We start from the raw sequence: 16,126 nt of genomic DNA, 5'->3' as shown, positions 1-16,126 counted from the left end.
TATTGTTGATGATTGTAGTTCATAACTTTCCAAATGTTACTGAATTTTTTCAGATTTTCATTGCATCACGAAGTACGGAAATTCCGATCAGGTACAATTTATCGGCTGGACTATCGATCCAGCAATAGCTTAAATAATTTTGTGGTTGTAGTAGAGAAAAATATCGCCTTTTATTTGTTTATCATTTAGTGAGGAAACAATTTAGTGAGTAAAAACGCATTTTTTTGAGTTTTTCCGGATTTACTGCCTTAATAATGAATCGACCGGGTTGCTTCGGCGCTCATTTTAATCGTATTTTAATTCTTAACAATTCCTCCTTCAGACTCATTTCCATAGCTCCATTAGTTTTCGTTTTATCATGAAAAAATGTGAAAAATGTGTTTTTTTGAGAATATTTTTGTGAATCTTGGAGATTTTTCTCTTCGAAAAGTTGAATAAAGAAATGAAAATTCGTGTCCCGAGGAATGGGACTTCCGTGCCGTCCTTCCTCGCTTTTTCGAACCTCCCAAAATCGTCGAACGAGTCCATCGATTTTTCTTCCTCATTTTTCAACAACAATGAGCAACAAACTTCTTCTGTTTTCAATGTCATGTCCGAACGGAAGAAAAAATCTCGTGCCACGGACGAAGACGTAACCCAAAACGCAGGCATGTAATTTGTCTTCGTTCGAAAGAAATATTTTTCTACCTTTATAAAAAATTCGAATGCTGATCGTTGCAACGCAGAATATCTGACGAGAGCCTCTCCGCCGGAGGATTTCGTCGATTTTTTTCTCTCGCTCTGTGAAGAATACGATGTCAGTCCTTTGCCGCAGCTTTCGGTAACCGGTTGCCTGCAATTTTAATAAGAAATCTCAATTTTTATCATTTTTATTTAAATAAACATTTTTTCAAAGCTCGCTCCGAATGATTCCATTGAAACTTCGACGAAAGAAAAAAGGGACTCGAAGGAAGCTCGTGGACCAAAGGCTCGGACCTCGAGTCAAGTAGCTTTCTCACAAACCCATTTTTTAAATGAATTTTTTGACCAAAGTTCAGTAAATCCCGATGCCTTTGAAGCTCAGCATCGAGTCATCATTTTTCACTCGATTTTGACCTTCCTTTTCGAACCGGGTCAAAATGACCCCAGACGAGAAAATTCGGGACATTAATTCGAACCTTTCCGAATAAGAATATAGTGGGAAAAAATTTGTATACAATTTTCAAAATGCCGAAAACAAATCGGAGCATGTGTTGAAGAAAAAAAAAGATTTTTACTCTGGAAATGGTTCAACCAGTTTGCCCGGGCACCAATCATTCACAAATTCTCGATTAAAGTTACTCTCGGGTCGTTTTGACCCCCTGCAGCCACGGAGCCTCAGTTATCAGAGCTTTTATTAATTCTGAATTTCGTTTTTTCCATCATTCGAAAAACCAAGTCACCGAACGAACTTTACCGACCGCCCATTTTCGTGACGTACGAAAAATCGAAAGAATCATCAAACCCTGAAAAAATCGAGTCCAGAGGGAACTTCGTGTCGGTTTGCATGCTCGATGCTCTGAGCCTGAGCATTGAGAGATTCCGCACACTCACTACGATAAAGTAAGTGAGAAAGACGACATGAGCCAAAAGTAGATTAGATGGAAAGCTCCAAATTTGGAGGAACTTTAATCCTTTTCATTTTTTTGTTCATTCAGACTACCGAATTGCCATATAAACGCTTTTGGCATATCGCAGATTGGCCAAATGCTCAAGGGCGTTGGATGTGTGAGGGACCTAAACCTCGACATGAATCCGAATATTCAGGAAAATTATTATCTGTTGTGTTCGCCGAGTGGAAAGTGCGAAAAAAATATCGTTTGCTGCAATATGAAAAAGTGGAATAGTCGATGAATTATTCCGAAAAATTGGACAAATAAATAGGTTGCAATTACGATTTCTTTTAGCCTTCGGTACCTTTCCTTAAAATATTGCAACATCGGTGACACGGGCATCGGTAAAATTGCTGACGAATTGAAATACAGAAACGACCAGTCGCCTAAATTGTTAGCTCTGAATGTTGCGAATAATCGATTCGGCGACGAGGGAGCTCGTAAAATCGGCCAAATGTTGCACACCAACAGGTTTTCATTTAGAAATTTTAAGATTATGACTTTTTAGAAAAATCCTCGTTCAAAGCTCCCAATTATTTTTTCCCCTTCGCCCCACAGATCGCTGCAAAGTCTCGTTTTGACTGGCAACAGAATAACTGACTTGGGTGCTGAATTTGTAATCCAGGAATTATGCATGTAAACGAACGAAGTGAGCACTGGCTTCATTCACACGAGCGTTGAAAAATCTTCAACGATTTTCAGGTATCCTTTGACTCACGAAGAAATCGTAGAGCTGCGTCGTGCAAGTTACAAAAAGTTGTTGTCCAATCGTGGAAAAACATCGGAAGAAAGAATGGCCAGTGACTCGAGAGTTTCCACAGCTTCGAGTAGAACGTCAGCATCGAAGAAGAATTCTAGAATGTCAAAAACAAAGAGGAATATAAGTAAAATACAAGTGACGAGCGAAAAACTTGGGAATTCGTCAAACGATAAAAGAAGCCAGCTCGATTCACCAGTTCTTCATCCCTTTGCCACTGAGACTCGTCGTACCAAAGGACAAGTCATTGCGAGAGGAAATTTTCATTTGCAGCATTTAAATCTCAGCTGTGAGGCCTGAAAATAATTTTTTTATCATTTTCATAAGCAAATCAAGGACCAATATTGTTTGTAAAAATAATATTTTTAGATAATCACCTGAAAAACGAGGGTCTGAAAAAAATAGTTAAATGCTTATTTTATCAGAGTTATGCATTGTTGGACGACACGAGCAAAGGTTTACTTCATGTACGTTTGGAGGTAATTGTGAAACCAAGTCCGCAAAGTATATTGACAAACTACATTCACTCGTTCTTTGCAACGATAATAATTTAATGTTATTTAGATTTTCTTGAAACGTGTGTGCCATTAAAATACGCCCATTCTCAGCATATAAATAATTTTAATTTATTACAGTAATTGGAACAAAACATTTTTCGATTAGCACTTTTTAGCATTATTTGTTCGAGCATCGATTTTCCATGGTCATACAAAATTCTTCATTGCGAAATAAAATGTGAATTTTTTTTCTCAGGGCAACGATTTTGAGGCCGATAAAAACGAGAATTTGGATCAAATTCACGAATTCTTACGTAATCGAATATCACCGAAAGATAATGCAAAAAAAGAGGACGCCGGGGCGATTTGAAAATTAGAATTTATGGAAAAAAAACTTAATGATTAAATTTTCGTGATATTTTCTCTGAGGTAGAATGTGTCCAGCACTTAAGATCGAAAAACTATTCGATTTTCGATTAATTTGATTCTTGGAAGAAATCAACGTCCTCCAATCCTTCCGGCAAATAATTCAATCCGGATTGATCCTTGTGCTTCATGTTGTAGCCTTGACCATACCCTGAGTGAGAAATAATGGAAATTCAAATGTTTATAATTTTATGATTTTTGAAGTGCTTTTCATGCAATCAATTTTTTCAAACAAAATTCATTCATTCATTTTGTTTCTTATAATGGTGAAAAAAAAATCAATGATTCACTTCATTCCGGTGAGAAACCATTTTCGACACAAATTTATGAATTTTTTTTGTTCGGTTGTCTTATTTTTTGTAACATTGACTTACCTATATTCCGCATAAGTTTTGTTGGAGCGTTTCTCAGGTGCAACGGAACTCCAGGTTGTGGGCCTTTGTGTTCAGCGATCAGCCTCTGTGCTGCTCTTAAAGCATCTTCCATCAATCTGGATTTGGGTGCTTTGGCCAAGTACGTAACGCACTGAGCTAACAGAACGTCGCATTCGGGCATTCCCAACATTTTGCAGCCATGCATCGTGTCTACGGCTATACCTGAAAAACGGAAATGGAATGGTGTCGACGAAAGAAACTATTTTTGAAAATGTTAATGTTAGCGAAGGAAAAATATTTATGAGGAATAACGTGAAAAAGCTGGGGATTGTCAATGTAAACTTTTGTAACGGAGAAATTATTGTAAAGAAGGGAAAGAAATCTTTGGTGCGAAGCAGAGAAAATGAGAAATCGTACAGAGCGCTTTTGGGTCTTTCAGACCAATGTCTTCGGACGCCATCCTGACGAGACGTCTGGCAATATAAACGGGGTCTTCTCCCCCCGCGATCATTCTCGCGAGCCAATAAAGCGAGGCATTTTCATCACTGGCTCGCACAGATTTATGGAGAGCAGAAATAATGTCATAATGTTGTTCGCCTTTACGGTCATAAAGCATGTGAGTCTTTTTGAGACTTTCTTTCACATCTTCCAATCCGATGGTCGCAGGGCCTTTGAGAAAAAATTCTTCATCGGAGGGAGCGATAGACTGGACTGCAAGTTCCAAGCCACCGAGAGCAATTCGAGCGTCACCGTCGCAAGTATCAGCGAGCCATTCGATAGTCTGGGAGTCGATGAGAAATTTTGGAACTTTAGCCACTTCGTCCAGCTCCCATTCAAAGGGATCCAAAATACTTTTTCTCGCAGTACTTGTTCCTGGTAAACTTTTTGAGCCAGAGGAAACGTGGATTTTCCCATTCAAAGAATCGACCGCTCTGGACAGAATGTCCAGCAAATTGGCACTGCTCAATTTTTCCAAAACAAGCACTCGACAACGACTCAACAGCGCTGAGTTGAGACTGAAAGATGGATTTTCGGTTGTTGCACCGATCAAGACTATCGTCCCACTTTCAATATGTGGCAGAAAAATGTCCTGCTGTGATTTGTTGAAGCGATGAATCTCATCCATAAACATTACTGTTCGTCGACCAAACTTCAACTCGTTTGTCGCAATTGTCACAGATTCTTTTACTTCTGCGACTCCGCACATTGCCGCTGATAGCTTCACGTAGCGAAGTTTCCCGTTCGGACTCTTTTTGCAAATGTTTGCTATAACATTTGCCAGCGAAGTCTGAAAGATTTTTTCTTTAGTTTAGAATGTTTAATTCAACGAGTTTAAAAATTATATGGGCACAAAGAATTCGATTTTCCTACCTTACCACAGCCGGGGGGGCCCCACAGAATAATGTTTGGTATTTCTCCTTTTTCTAAAAGCTGCAAAAGCATACTTCGCTTCCCCATTATGTGAGACTGTCCGATGTAGCCCAAAAGTGAAGTTGGTCTCATTTTTTCAGCCAATGGAATGTGATCATTTTTTGTGTTGAACTTTTTGGGAACCTCCGAAACAACTTGCGGCTGAACATTCGCTTGCTATGGTTTCGAAAGAAAATCGAAAAATATGAGCGGTATGAATTTTTGCAAAATCGCTTCCTTAAAGAAAAACCAATGAAACTCACATCATTTAATACTGTCAACTTTTCCGGACTTTTTTCTCGATTTTCAGAAACTGAAGAAACTGCTTTTCCCGTTGCCGTTTTGGAGTTGCTCTTATTGACTGTCTTATGTGCTCTTTTGACTCCAGGACTTTTGGAATTCGACGAAGTGGCGTTCCCTCCGGAACTGGATCGTTTTAAAAAATTTTGGCTGTCTTTGTTTTCCGAGGATTCGTTCAGGAAGAGACACTTGGAGGCATGAACTTCTATTATCGAGGGAAGAAATGTTTTCGAGCATATAGGACATTGGACGCCCTGCGCTGATTCAGTTTCGGCCATTGTTTAATTGTTCACGTTTGCACTGTAAATAACAATGGTGAAATTACTCGATATGAAAATTGAGTCATTAAAGTCATTAAAATCTTTTAACGACTCAATTTTCAATAAGATAAATTTATTTAACTGTGAAAATTGAGTCATTCGAGTTATTAAAATCTTTTAATGACTCAATTTTCACGGTTAAATAGGTTATCTTTTTATAAAAGTTAACCCTTCCTTTCCAACAAAAGAGGAGGTTATGATGTATACGGATAGACATTTTATGTGGTGGAAATATTTTCTGGTAGAGATGTTACGTGGTAGACAATTATAAAATGAATTATATTCATTTTGGTAGAATTGTTACGGGGTAGTGTTTTAATCAAGGAGACTATAGGGAAGGAGTCCAATCTCTGTATTGGGCGCCTGTTAGAAAAACGTCCGTGAAAATGTCGGGAACCCGGGTTCGAGGAACGGCCACTCGCGTCGCATTGTCGTTTGTGTACGGATATATATAGTAATAAAATCAATGTCGTTGGTGAAACTGACCGCCATGGCGGCCGAATCGTGGATTTAAAGAGCTTTCGCGCCTGTCAAAAATTGTTGAATCAACGATTATGAGTGCTCGTAATCGAAAATACTAATATGTATTGTAATAATATTCTCCAGCAACGTAAAACCCTGTGCTTTACACATTCCAAATATCAGCTTATCTCCCCTCGTATGTCGCGCTGCTAAGAAAAACCATAGCATCCGGGAAATTGCCGGTTCACATACTCATGTCGAAAGAAATTTTTTGTCACAAATTTTTTTTTGCATGATATTTATGAATATTTTAAAATTATATTGATAACTATAGCTTTTGTGACCATAGTTACTGTTTCATAAAACCTTAACATATCAAGCGGCCCGGATAAGCCAGTAGCATTTTCTGCCGTTTAGGATATCATTAGCTTACGTGGTGTAATGGTTCAATGACGGGCTCATACTCGTGGAGTCCGCGGTTCAAATCCTCCTGTGATTTATTTTTTTTTCATCATAGATAGTTATTGTTCTGACTATAGCAGAAATTTTAAAAAATCAATTGATTTTGTTGAATTATGTTTTTTTCATTCATTCATATAAAAAATGACTGCAATATGTTAATTTATTTTAACAGCAATAGCCACTGTGTCAGTGTATTCCATTTTACAAAGATAGGTTAGACCACGGTTAGACCCACAAAAACTATCAACAGTGTCAGCTGGCAGCAACGCATGCGCGTATATAACGCGTACATAATGCGCATGCGTTAACCCGTACACTACCTGCAACAGCGCCGCTCGAGAGGAACCCTCTTTCCCGACACTTTTACGGACGTGTCCGATTGCCGAGATTGGACTCCTTCCCTATAGTCTCCTTGGTTTTAATCGTGGTAGAAATGTTACGGGACTTGCTTTTTGGATAGACATTAATTTTGGTGGAGATGTAATTATTAGTAGTATTGAATTTTGGTAGAGATGTTTCTGGTGGTAGGGATGGAATCGTAGCAGCTGCTGCTGCACGTCGTTTTGACGTCAGGTTATGGTCTCCAAAGTGTTGTTTCATGTGGAGTGTAAACAATGAGGTGATTATCACCATTATTATTAATTCGTGTTTAATAATAATAATTATTATTATTATCATTAAACACGAATTAATCGCGTCATTGATAATTGACTCCTTCCACTTTTAACTAATTATTTTCATTCATAAATTACACTCCGCATGCATCAACACTTTGGGGATCATAACCTCAAATGTCAAGATGACGTACAACTATACCCAAACAAGTCTCGGAAGCGTATCTATTCGTATGTATTCATATGAGAATGAGAACTCCTGCCGCCGAGACTGTAATTTCTAAATTATCGACGAAAAAGGATATTGCGACATCTGTGCCTTGTTTCTACAACTATCTTACCCCATTTTTTTCGGCTAGTGACTTTGGCCGACTGGAAATAGTGACGGCGGCGGCCATTTTCGGCCAATCTAGTCCCTACTCCCTACCATGTGAAATGACTTGGCGAACGCGCGGAACGTGGGGGGAAAGGACGACAAAACCAGACGAACACATGCAACCGTTCCCGCACACAAATAAAGGCGGAGTGTATTTTTTTTTCCCCGGAGAATGGCGCATGCACGGTCTCAGCTGGTTGTGTGCACAAAATCTCGTCACAGAGTGTCGGAAAAAATAAATTACGGGTCGAGTTTCTTAAAAGTGCAATGTGTACAAAATAGCAATCGAAAAAAAAATTAGGTAGTGAAGTATTGCGATAAAAAACGAGCAAGTTTAAAAAACTGTGGAAAAAACAAAGTTGATAAGTGTCGTAGGGAAGTGGGGATTAAGGTGGGATAATTTACGGTACGTGGATGAGAGGTAGCGCGCGAGAGAGAGAGAGAGAGAGAAACGTATACATATACATAGATTTAAGAAACTTTTCTTTCCAATAATAAGCAAAACTCAAAAAAGCTCGGACAATTTCCGTTTTTTTTTTATTCCCCATGTTCTTCAGTGTTAAACATCGCAAATAAATTACGTGCACGGAATATATATGTACAAATCGAAAATTCTTTTGTGTGCGTTATAGGGGCTAGGTGCGCGAGGGTTTTCAGTGGCCGAACAGTGGCAAGGGGGGTCGGGCACGGGGGCAAGGGGGCACCTGCCATGGAGTAGTAGCGAGACCCACCTAAAAAATGATTGCGATAAAGTTACTTTTTTAAACAACTGTCAAAACGGTATTTGAGTGAAAATCAGTGAATTTTTCAACATTCCAGTCCTTCGATTCGTTTGATCGTTGTAAACTCGTTATTTTTGCGGAACAAAGCGCAAAAACGTGTGTTGAATTGACGTGAGCTCGGGATATTGTGTGCCAAAAAAATCGAATTTTAATAGACAAATAATCAAAAATTCACAAGAATCGATAAAAGTATCATTGAATTGAGTTAAATCTTTTTTTCTGCCAACAAACATTTTATTTTTTGGATCATTTATTTTCAACTGCAACAGAGTACTATGAAATCTGCACTGATAAGAATTTTCTTTCGGCTGGTCAGCAAGCAGATTCTTTCATTTCTGTTTATTGTTCTGCCACATTTTTCACCATTTTGATTAGCTCAGAGCACACTAACTTTCAAATCACAAAAAGGGTGAAAATTAAGCAAAAAAAAGCTAAACTTTTGATCCATCAAAAACAAGTTTTTCTGTATTAATAAGTTTCATTTCTGTTTTTTTTTTTTATCACCAAATTCTCAACGATTTCAATGAACAAAGAGGAAAATCAGTGTCAATGGAAAAAACTCGAAAATTTCGAAAAATGTGACAGTTTTGAGAACCCTTTCATGGTATCCACAATTTCGTTGACCAATAACTTTGATTTTTTCACAAATTATATTTCAGATACAATGGAGTTGAAGAAAAAATTGGGCACAACGATTTACCGAGTTTGCTGTACTTAGCGAGCTTGTTCATTCTTCTCTTTTCTCTCCATTGTTTTCTGACAACTTTGATGAACACAAAGCATACAACTGCGAGCAGAAGCTCCAAACTTGTCGCTTGTTTTTCCCATTGCTAGTCATGGAGAATATACATGACGAGGACAGGCACAGACGCCTGAGAGCACTGGAGGAAAAAATCAAAGATCCTCGCAGTGTCTCCAACATTGATAGTCTACTCGACACTGTCCAGGCTCTGGTTGCCGATTGTGATCATCCCAGTGTTAAACGCATGAAAAATATTGAAGCTTACATGCACCGATGTAAGTAGAAAAACGAAGAATTTCATTCGACAACTATTGAACTGTCATTTTTGCAAAAGTTTCAATCTCCATAAAATGCTAAACATCGTGCTCAAAAGTTAACAATGAAAAAAAGACCTTCGTAAGAAATTCCATCGACGAATGTGATAAAAAAATTGTAAAACTTTGAAATAAAATAAAATAAAAAGCTTGAAAATCATTAAGAAAGTCAATTTTTCAAAAATTGAGTTCCAATATTTCTACCATGATAATGAATTTCGTGAATGCTCCAAATTTTCCAGATGATTCAGTGTCTCAAGACATTTGCAAACTGAGAATGCGCACCGATGATTTCACCCTGATCAAAGTGATAGGTAGAGGGGCCTTCGGAGAGGTGCAGTTAGTCAGACACAATTCAACCCAAAAAGTATACGCGATGAAGTTGCTCAGTAAATTCGAGATGGTAAATAAATATAATCCAAAAATGATTTGTAGCCCCGAAGAGCGGCAGCGCTTAAACGCTTTTTATTCTTTCAGATAAAACGTTCGGACTCAGCTTTTTTCTGGGAAGAACGTGACATCATGGCCCATGCCAATTCGCAGTGGATCGTCCAGTTGCACTTTGCGTTCCAAGACCACAAGTACCTTTATATGGTGATGGATTACATGCCCGGCGGTGATCTTGTTACCCTCATGTCTAACTACGATGTGCCAGAAAAATGGGCAAAATTTTATTGCGCAGAAGTTGTACTCGCGCTGGATGCGATACATCTCATGGGCTTCGTTCACAGAGACGTCAAACCTGATAACATGCTTCTCGACAAACATGGACACCTTAAATTGGCTGATTTTGGTACCTGCATGAGAATGGATTCGGTGAGACAAAAATCATGTTTCACTGCATTTTTCTAGAGCTCTACTCGATGCTTCGTTTAATTACTGTAACCAGAGCTCTCGAACTTTGAATCAAAATGAGAAGCAAAGATTTCAGCTTGACGAAATTTCGCAGTGACGTTTTGGATCGTTTTTTAGTTTTTCATTCTTCGCAATACTCGCGCTCTGGCTCAAGAATAATTATTTTCGTTAATGAAAAATGGGAAATTATCCAACAGGATGGTTTGGTGCGATCGGACACAGCAGTGGGTACGCCGGACTACATATCGCCGGAAGTTTTACAATCGCAGGGCGGTGAGGGCGTTTACGGTCGAGAATGCGATTGGTGGTCGGTTGGAGTGTTTTTGTACGAGATGTTAGTTGGAGATCCGCCATTTTACGCAGATTCGTTGGTCGGGACGTATTCGAAGATAATGGATTACAGGAATTCGTTGCATTTCCCGCAGGAGGTCGACATATCTCACTCGGCGAAGAATCTAATATGCGGTTTTTTAACCGACAGAACATCGCGTTTGGGTCGCAACGGCGTGGAGGAAATAAAGTCTCACGCGTTTTTCAAAAACGATCAATGGACTTTCGATAATTTGCGGGAGTGCGTGCCCCCGGTTGTGCCGGAATTGTCGGGGGACGACGACACGAGCAACTTCGAGGACGTCGACAAAGAGGATGGTCCGGAGGAGAGTTTTCCTGTGCCAAAAGCATTCTCGGGCAACCATTTGCCTTTCATCGGTTTCACGTATTCGGGAGATTACAAATTTTTGCTCACAAGTGGTAAAGAAACGGTCGACGGTTTAGAAAATCACATAAACAACGGCGTTGGCGAAGACTCCAAGCTCTCACAGTTGGAAAGCCTTTTGGAACGTGAGCGAGGCCAAGTCGAAGCTCTGGAAACTCGGCATCGCGCCCTCGTCGCTCAACTCGAAGTGGTTACGAGGCGCGAAACAGAAGTTCGGGAAGAGGCCGCTCGTGCCGACAAAGAATTGACGATTCTTCGTCACAATTACCGGGAAGTTCAGCGTCGCGTTGAACACGAAACGGAAGCTCGTAAAAAGTCCGAAGCCATGCTGCTTGAACTGAAAAAACAATTCGACGACGAACAAACGAGGCGAGCTCGCGACGCATCGAATTCCCAACAGAGCTCCGAGAGAGTTTTAACTTTGGAAAAACAAATAAAAGAAATGCAGAGCAAACTCGAGAGGGAAACCGAATCCGCTTCCCGGATGAGGAAACAGGCCACTGAAGTTACCGTCGCTAGACAGACTGCCCAACAAATGGCCAACGAATTACAAGCTGCCCGATCGCTTCTTCAAGCTCAGACCGATTCGCTCCAACAGGAAGTCGCCAGTTTACAAGTAATTTCACGAATTCACACACGCGCCGTTTCTATCGAAGATTCTGCCTAAACGCTTAAAGATACAGCAAATGTTCCCAGGACTGTTTTTGTAGGAAATGAAATTTCCTACAAAAAACCTCCCGACAACATTTTCCTATACTGAATATTTGAGTCCTGAGAGCAGATTGAAAATGTCACTGATTTTCAAGACAGAATGAGCTACTTTAACGTTCCTTTTATAAAGATTCTCATATTTTATAACTCAACAGGGTCAACTGTCAAAAGAGCGGAGTTCCCGCAGTCAAGCCTCATCCTTAACAGCCGAGCTCGAGTCGCGGTTGTCCTCGTTGTACACCGAGCTCGAGCGTAGTCGAGAAAAAGAGGAAAAAGCGACCCTCGACAATCGACTATTGAACGAGAGAGTTTCGGCCCTCGAAAAAGAAGCCGCCAGCTTAACCCTCGAACTTAAAGCTGCGCAAGCGAGATACAACCAGGAAGTAGCAGCCCATCAGGAAACCGAAAGATCGAGAATCCTCTCGAAAGAGGAGGCCAACATGGAAGTCGTCAAAGGTGATAATAAAACGCGATCTAAGGTTATTAGAGCCTCGAGTCAATGATATTCTGCACCAGTCGCTTTAATCCCACATTTTTTGTTATTAATGCGCTGCAGGAAGAATTGATAGAGTAATCAAAGGTACAAAACCTCATAATAGCTTTTGCCCGATTGCTTCTAAAATTACTAAAAAAAAAAAATCCATTTTTTCCTTATTTTGTGCTCGCCACTCGTCCTGTTATTGGCCAAACGTACGTACGACTGAAAATTCACCAAAATCAATTGAGTTTCTATCGAAACGGGATCGAAAACGACCTTAATCTCTGACGCCTGAAATACGGGCGATCGTTATAAAAAAAAAAAAAAAAGAAAAAAGAAAAATTAGGCGAAACCGAATTTGCTGTAAAAAAGATTGAAAAATCGAAAGAAATTTCTAAAAAAAGGCAAAACCAAAGTTTTGTGCCAAAATTTGGGTTCTTTTTCGATCTCGCCTCGAGGGTCCACGATTATCAATTAAATGAAAATGAAAAATAGTTCATTCTTAAGTGTTAATGGAATTTTTTGAAACAAAAACGTAGATGAGGACGCTCATTTTCAAGTTGCACAATGTAAATTTTTTGATTTTTTTTCGATTCGCCAGCGCTACAAGCCAAATTGAACGAGGAGAAGAGCGGAAGGCAGCGTGCAGAATTATTGGCTCAAGAAAAAGAGCGTCAAACGTCGATGCTCTCGGTCGACTATCGTCAAATACAGCAGCGTCTGCAGAAGCTCGAGGGCGAGCACAGACAAGAAGTTGAAAAGGTCAAAGCTCTCCAAGGCCAAGTTGAACAAGAGCAACAAAAGCGTAACGTATTGCAATCGGAATTGGCCCAACAATCCTCCGAAGCTGGAAGATTGAGGGCCAGGGAACATCAACTAGTCGGTGAAGTTGGCCAATTGCGCGAAGCTAAACGACAAATTGACGAAGAACTTGCCAATATGAAAACACAACGGAACGTCGATTTGTTACAAACTAAAGAACTGCAGGAGCAGCTCGAAGCTGAAGCTTATTTTTCGGTGAGAATTCAATTATTCCTTACAAAAGTTATGAAAATAATTAAAAAATTCCCATTATTTAATTTTTCCAGTTACATTTTAACGTTGAATCAAAATTATTTATACGAACACGAAATTTGAGAAAAAAAATTGCATTCGCGTTTGACGTTTCCTCCGTGAGGATCGAAAGCCTAAAAAAATTGGTGATTCATTTGAAAAACTTCATTGCAGACTCTGTACAAAACGCAAACTCAGGAGTTGAGAGAAGAATTGGACGAGAAAACGCGATTGCAGCAGGAGTTGGTCGAAGAGAGGAGTTCGTTGGTGCACCAGCTGCAGTTGTCATTGGCGCGGGGTGACAGCGAAGCACTAGCGCGTTCGATAGCGGAAGAGACGGTGGCGGATTTGGAGAAGGAGCGTACGATGAAAGAATTGGAGTACAAGGACGGAGTGGCGAAGCACCATCAGGAATTGAGTGCGAAAGAGCAAATGATGAATCGTTTGAAGGACACGGAAGCTGAGCTTAAGAAGAGTCTGGAGCAGTGCGTCAAGGAGAAGGACGACGCGAATAAGCGGGTCCAGGAACTGCAGGATAAACTGAACAAGGCGCAGTCGAACGCTGAGGAGATTGAAAAATTGAGCAGAAAATTGAAGACCGAACAGTTGCTCAAGGAACAGGCGATCAGCAAATTGTCACAAATATTGAATCGCAAGGACATCACTTTTGGTGGCAAAACGAAAAATAAAACTTCCTCGGCTGACTTGAGAAAAAAAGAAAAAGACTGTCGACGCTTGCAACAGGAGCTCACTCACGAGAAAGAAAAATACGGACAGCTCACTGCCAAGTGGCAAAAAGATTTGCAAGATCTGCAAGTAAGTTTCAGAGCTTGCAAGAAAAGAAATTTTTGCCAAAATTATACTTGAAAATCGACCTCAATGATTTTCGTTTTGTTTTCAGTCTCAGCTCGTGGAGGAAAATCAATCGAAATTGAGGCTTCAGATGGAATTGGATTCGAAGGATTCGGAGATCGAGACGTTGCAGATGAAAATATCGTCGATGAATTCGGAAACGGCGAGTGTATCGTCGGTTGAAAATGACGGTGAAGACTCGGTCTTGTCCGAGCACGGTGCCATGAGACTCGAGGGTTGGCTCAACGTTCCTAACAAACAAAATATCAAGAGACACGGCTGGAAAAAGCAATACGTTGTTGTCTCGTCGAAAAAAATTATTTTTTACAACAGCGAGAACGACAAGCTCAATGCTGATCCTGTACTTATTTTGGATCTGAGTAAAGTCTTTCACGTTAGATCGGTCACACAGGGGGACGTTATACGAGTTGACGCCAAAGATATTCCTAGGATATTTCAGGTACTTTCACTTTCTGACAGTCAACCATTTGGCATTGCTGGCTTTCGGAGATAAAAATTGTTTTTATTCTTTCTTTTTTTTTTTTTTTTTTATCATTAGTTACTGTACGCTGGCGAGGGTGAAGCGAGACGACCAGGGGACGAAGGAAACCCACTTCCAGGTGTTGAATTACCCCAATTGACCGACAAGCCCGGTACACAACCGCTCAAAGGCCACGAATTTATTTCTATATCCTATCACATGCCAACTACTTGCGAGGTTTGCTCCAAACAACTGTGGCACATGTTTCGACCGCCCCCTGCTCTCGAATGTCGAAGTACGCATTTTATCGATTTTTCTTCATTGTCAGACCTCGAAATGCACTTTCCGATCGAGGGAACGTGACAAACAAGTTCATGGGATCCCGAAGATTCCGAGTTTTCTAAAATCTTTTCCAGTCCAAATTTTGACTAGTTGGTAAAACTCTGGGGGTCTTGCAGACCCCGAGTGTACTTTGAGGAACATTTTATAAACAAATTTTTATCATTTTGATTCATAAATTTATAAAACACCATTTGAAATAATGAATTTTTTTGAGATTTCGGCTCGAGCAAGGTTCATAGAACGAAAAAAAATGACAATTGTCATCAAACTGGAAATTCAAATCATTGAAGAAGTTAATCCACTTAAAAATTTTCCTTTTTTTTTCAAAAAATATTAATTTTCGTTCCACGAATTTAGCTTTGGATAAAATTAATGAAATTTGAGATAAAATTGAATGAATTTGTTTATCTTTGAACAGGATGCCGAATAAAGGTGCACAAGGAGCATCTTGACAAGAAAGAGGATGCCATAGCTCCGTGCAAGCTCCATTACGATCCAAACAGCGCTCGTGAATTATTATTACTAGCAGGAAGTCCGGACGACCAAAAATATTGGGTAACGCGATTGTCCCGGCGCATACAAAAGTGCGGCTACAAGGCTAATTCTCACGTTGATGGAAGCGGTCAACGAGTCTCGCCAAGGTAGCGTAGTCGGAAGAGCACAAACTACGAGGACTAAGCAAAATTAGTTTCTCTTGTTTTGTGACGTCGCATGATTGGGTTTTATAGAGAGGTTAGAGCCCTTTCTATTTTTTTCCTACTCCCCCAGCTCCTCCCCGATCTCCTCGGAGCATTCGTGCACGCTTCATTCAAAAATTTGTCGACACTAGAAACAAGCAAAATTGTCGAAGCAGCAAATTTTTTATTTATCCACATTTCAGATAGATATTTTTCAACGTCATCAACAATTATAAACAAAATTCGATACTCAATTAACTTGAATTTCCTCGAGGTTTGCTCAGATTTAAACGATTTTGACAAAAAATTCGTTTCAAAGGTTCGCTCAAACTTAAAAGCAAAAATATTCTTTGAATTTTATCACTTGTTTCAATTTTCTATGAAAATTCGAGCTTGCCTGTGTCGTTTTTTGTTTCGTTTTCTACAAAATCTTGCCGTAAGTTCAATGCTTGGAACCGCCCCCAATTTTTATTTCACCGAAACACTGATTTTCAA

At 39.8% G+C, this 16,126-nt stretch overlaps 3 protein-coding genes across 13 annotated transcripts in view; 2 read left to right on the top strand and 1 right to left on the bottom strand.

Annotated features, from left to right (window-relative positions):
• The first annotated feature begins 825 nt into the window (after positions 1–825).
• LOC122418543 (leucine-rich repeat-containing protein 34-like) lies at positions 826–2,914 on the top strand. Its single transcript, XM_043432830.1, has 4 exons — positions 826–1,581; positions 1,677–1,820; positions 1,926–2,102; positions 2,190–2,914. Exons 1-4 carry the CDS (start codon positions 1,526–1,528, stop codon positions 2,269–2,271), a joined length of 459 nt encoding a protein of 152 aa, XP_043288765.1. The 5' UTR covers positions 826–1,525; the 3' UTR covers positions 2,272–2,914.
• A 75-nt stretch (positions 2,915–2,989) lies between these two features.
• On the bottom strand, positions 2,990–7,369 carry LOC122418540 (ATPase WRNIP1-like). Of its 7 annotated transcripts, none has more exons than XM_043432819.1 (6): positions 7,089–7,369; positions 5,359–5,695; positions 5,057–5,272; positions 4,103–4,973; positions 3,686–3,907; positions 2,990–3,462 (listed from the first exon to the last, which is right to left on the bottom strand). In XM_043432819.1, exons 2-6 carry the CDS (start codon positions 5,671–5,673, stop codon positions 3,362–3,364), a joined length of 1,725 nt encoding a protein of 574 aa, XP_043288754.1. In that variant the 5' UTR covers positions 5,674–5,695; positions 7,089–7,369; the 3' UTR covers positions 2,990–3,361. The 7 variants fall into 7 exon arrangements, with proteins under 7 accessions (XP_043288754.1, XP_043288756.1, XP_043288750.1 ...); XM_043432821.1 differs by lacking the exon at positions 7,089–7,369 and adding an exon at positions 6,020–6,073; XM_043432815.1 differs by lacking the exon at positions 7,089–7,369 and adding an exon at positions 5,931–6,067.
• A 381-nt stretch (positions 7,370–7,750) lies between these two features.
• Positions 7,751–16,126, top strand: part of Rok (Rho kinase) — a 10,498-nt gene continuing 2,122 nt past the window's right edge. Inside the window, exons 1-12 of one of the 5 annotated variants that reach the window (XR_006262524.1) lie at positions 7,751–8,035; positions 9,071–9,428; positions 9,710–9,870; positions 9,945–10,283; positions 10,520–11,653; positions 11,904–12,204; positions 12,305–12,328; positions 12,837–13,243; positions 13,454–14,095; positions 14,181–14,591; positions 14,691–14,907; positions 15,373–15,686. Coding sequence is in view for 4 of the 5 variants with exons in the window: in XM_043432794.1 (XP_043288729.1) it covers positions 9,248–9,428; positions 9,710–9,870; positions 9,945–10,283; positions 10,520–11,653; positions 11,904–12,204; positions 12,305–12,328; positions 12,837–13,243; positions 13,454–14,095; positions 14,181–14,591; positions 14,691–14,907; positions 15,373–15,595 (4,040 nt within the window). In the remaining variant the exon portion in view is untranslated. Of the gene's footprint in view, positions 8,036–8,323; positions 8,410–8,491; positions 8,723–9,070; positions 9,429–9,709; positions 9,871–9,944; positions 10,284–10,519; positions 11,654–11,903; positions 12,205–12,304; positions 12,329–12,827; positions 13,244–13,453; positions 14,096–14,180; positions 14,592–14,690; positions 14,908–15,372; positions 15,687–16,126 lie in introns of those variants that run through there. The other 4 variants (XM_043432794.1, XM_043432796.1, XM_043432795.1 and 1 more) reach the window with 4 other exon arrangements.

The sequence above is a fragment of the Venturia canescens genome, chromosome 11 (assembly GCF_019457755.1).
Source record: "Venturia canescens isolate UGA chromosome 11, ASM1945775v1, whole genome shotgun sequence".
Lineage (NCBI taxonomy): Eukaryota > Metazoa > Arthropoda > Insecta > Hymenoptera > Ichneumonidae > Venturia > Venturia canescens.
Note: the sequence above shows the minus strand (reverse complement) of the source record. Positions and strands in the feature narration are given on the sequence as shown.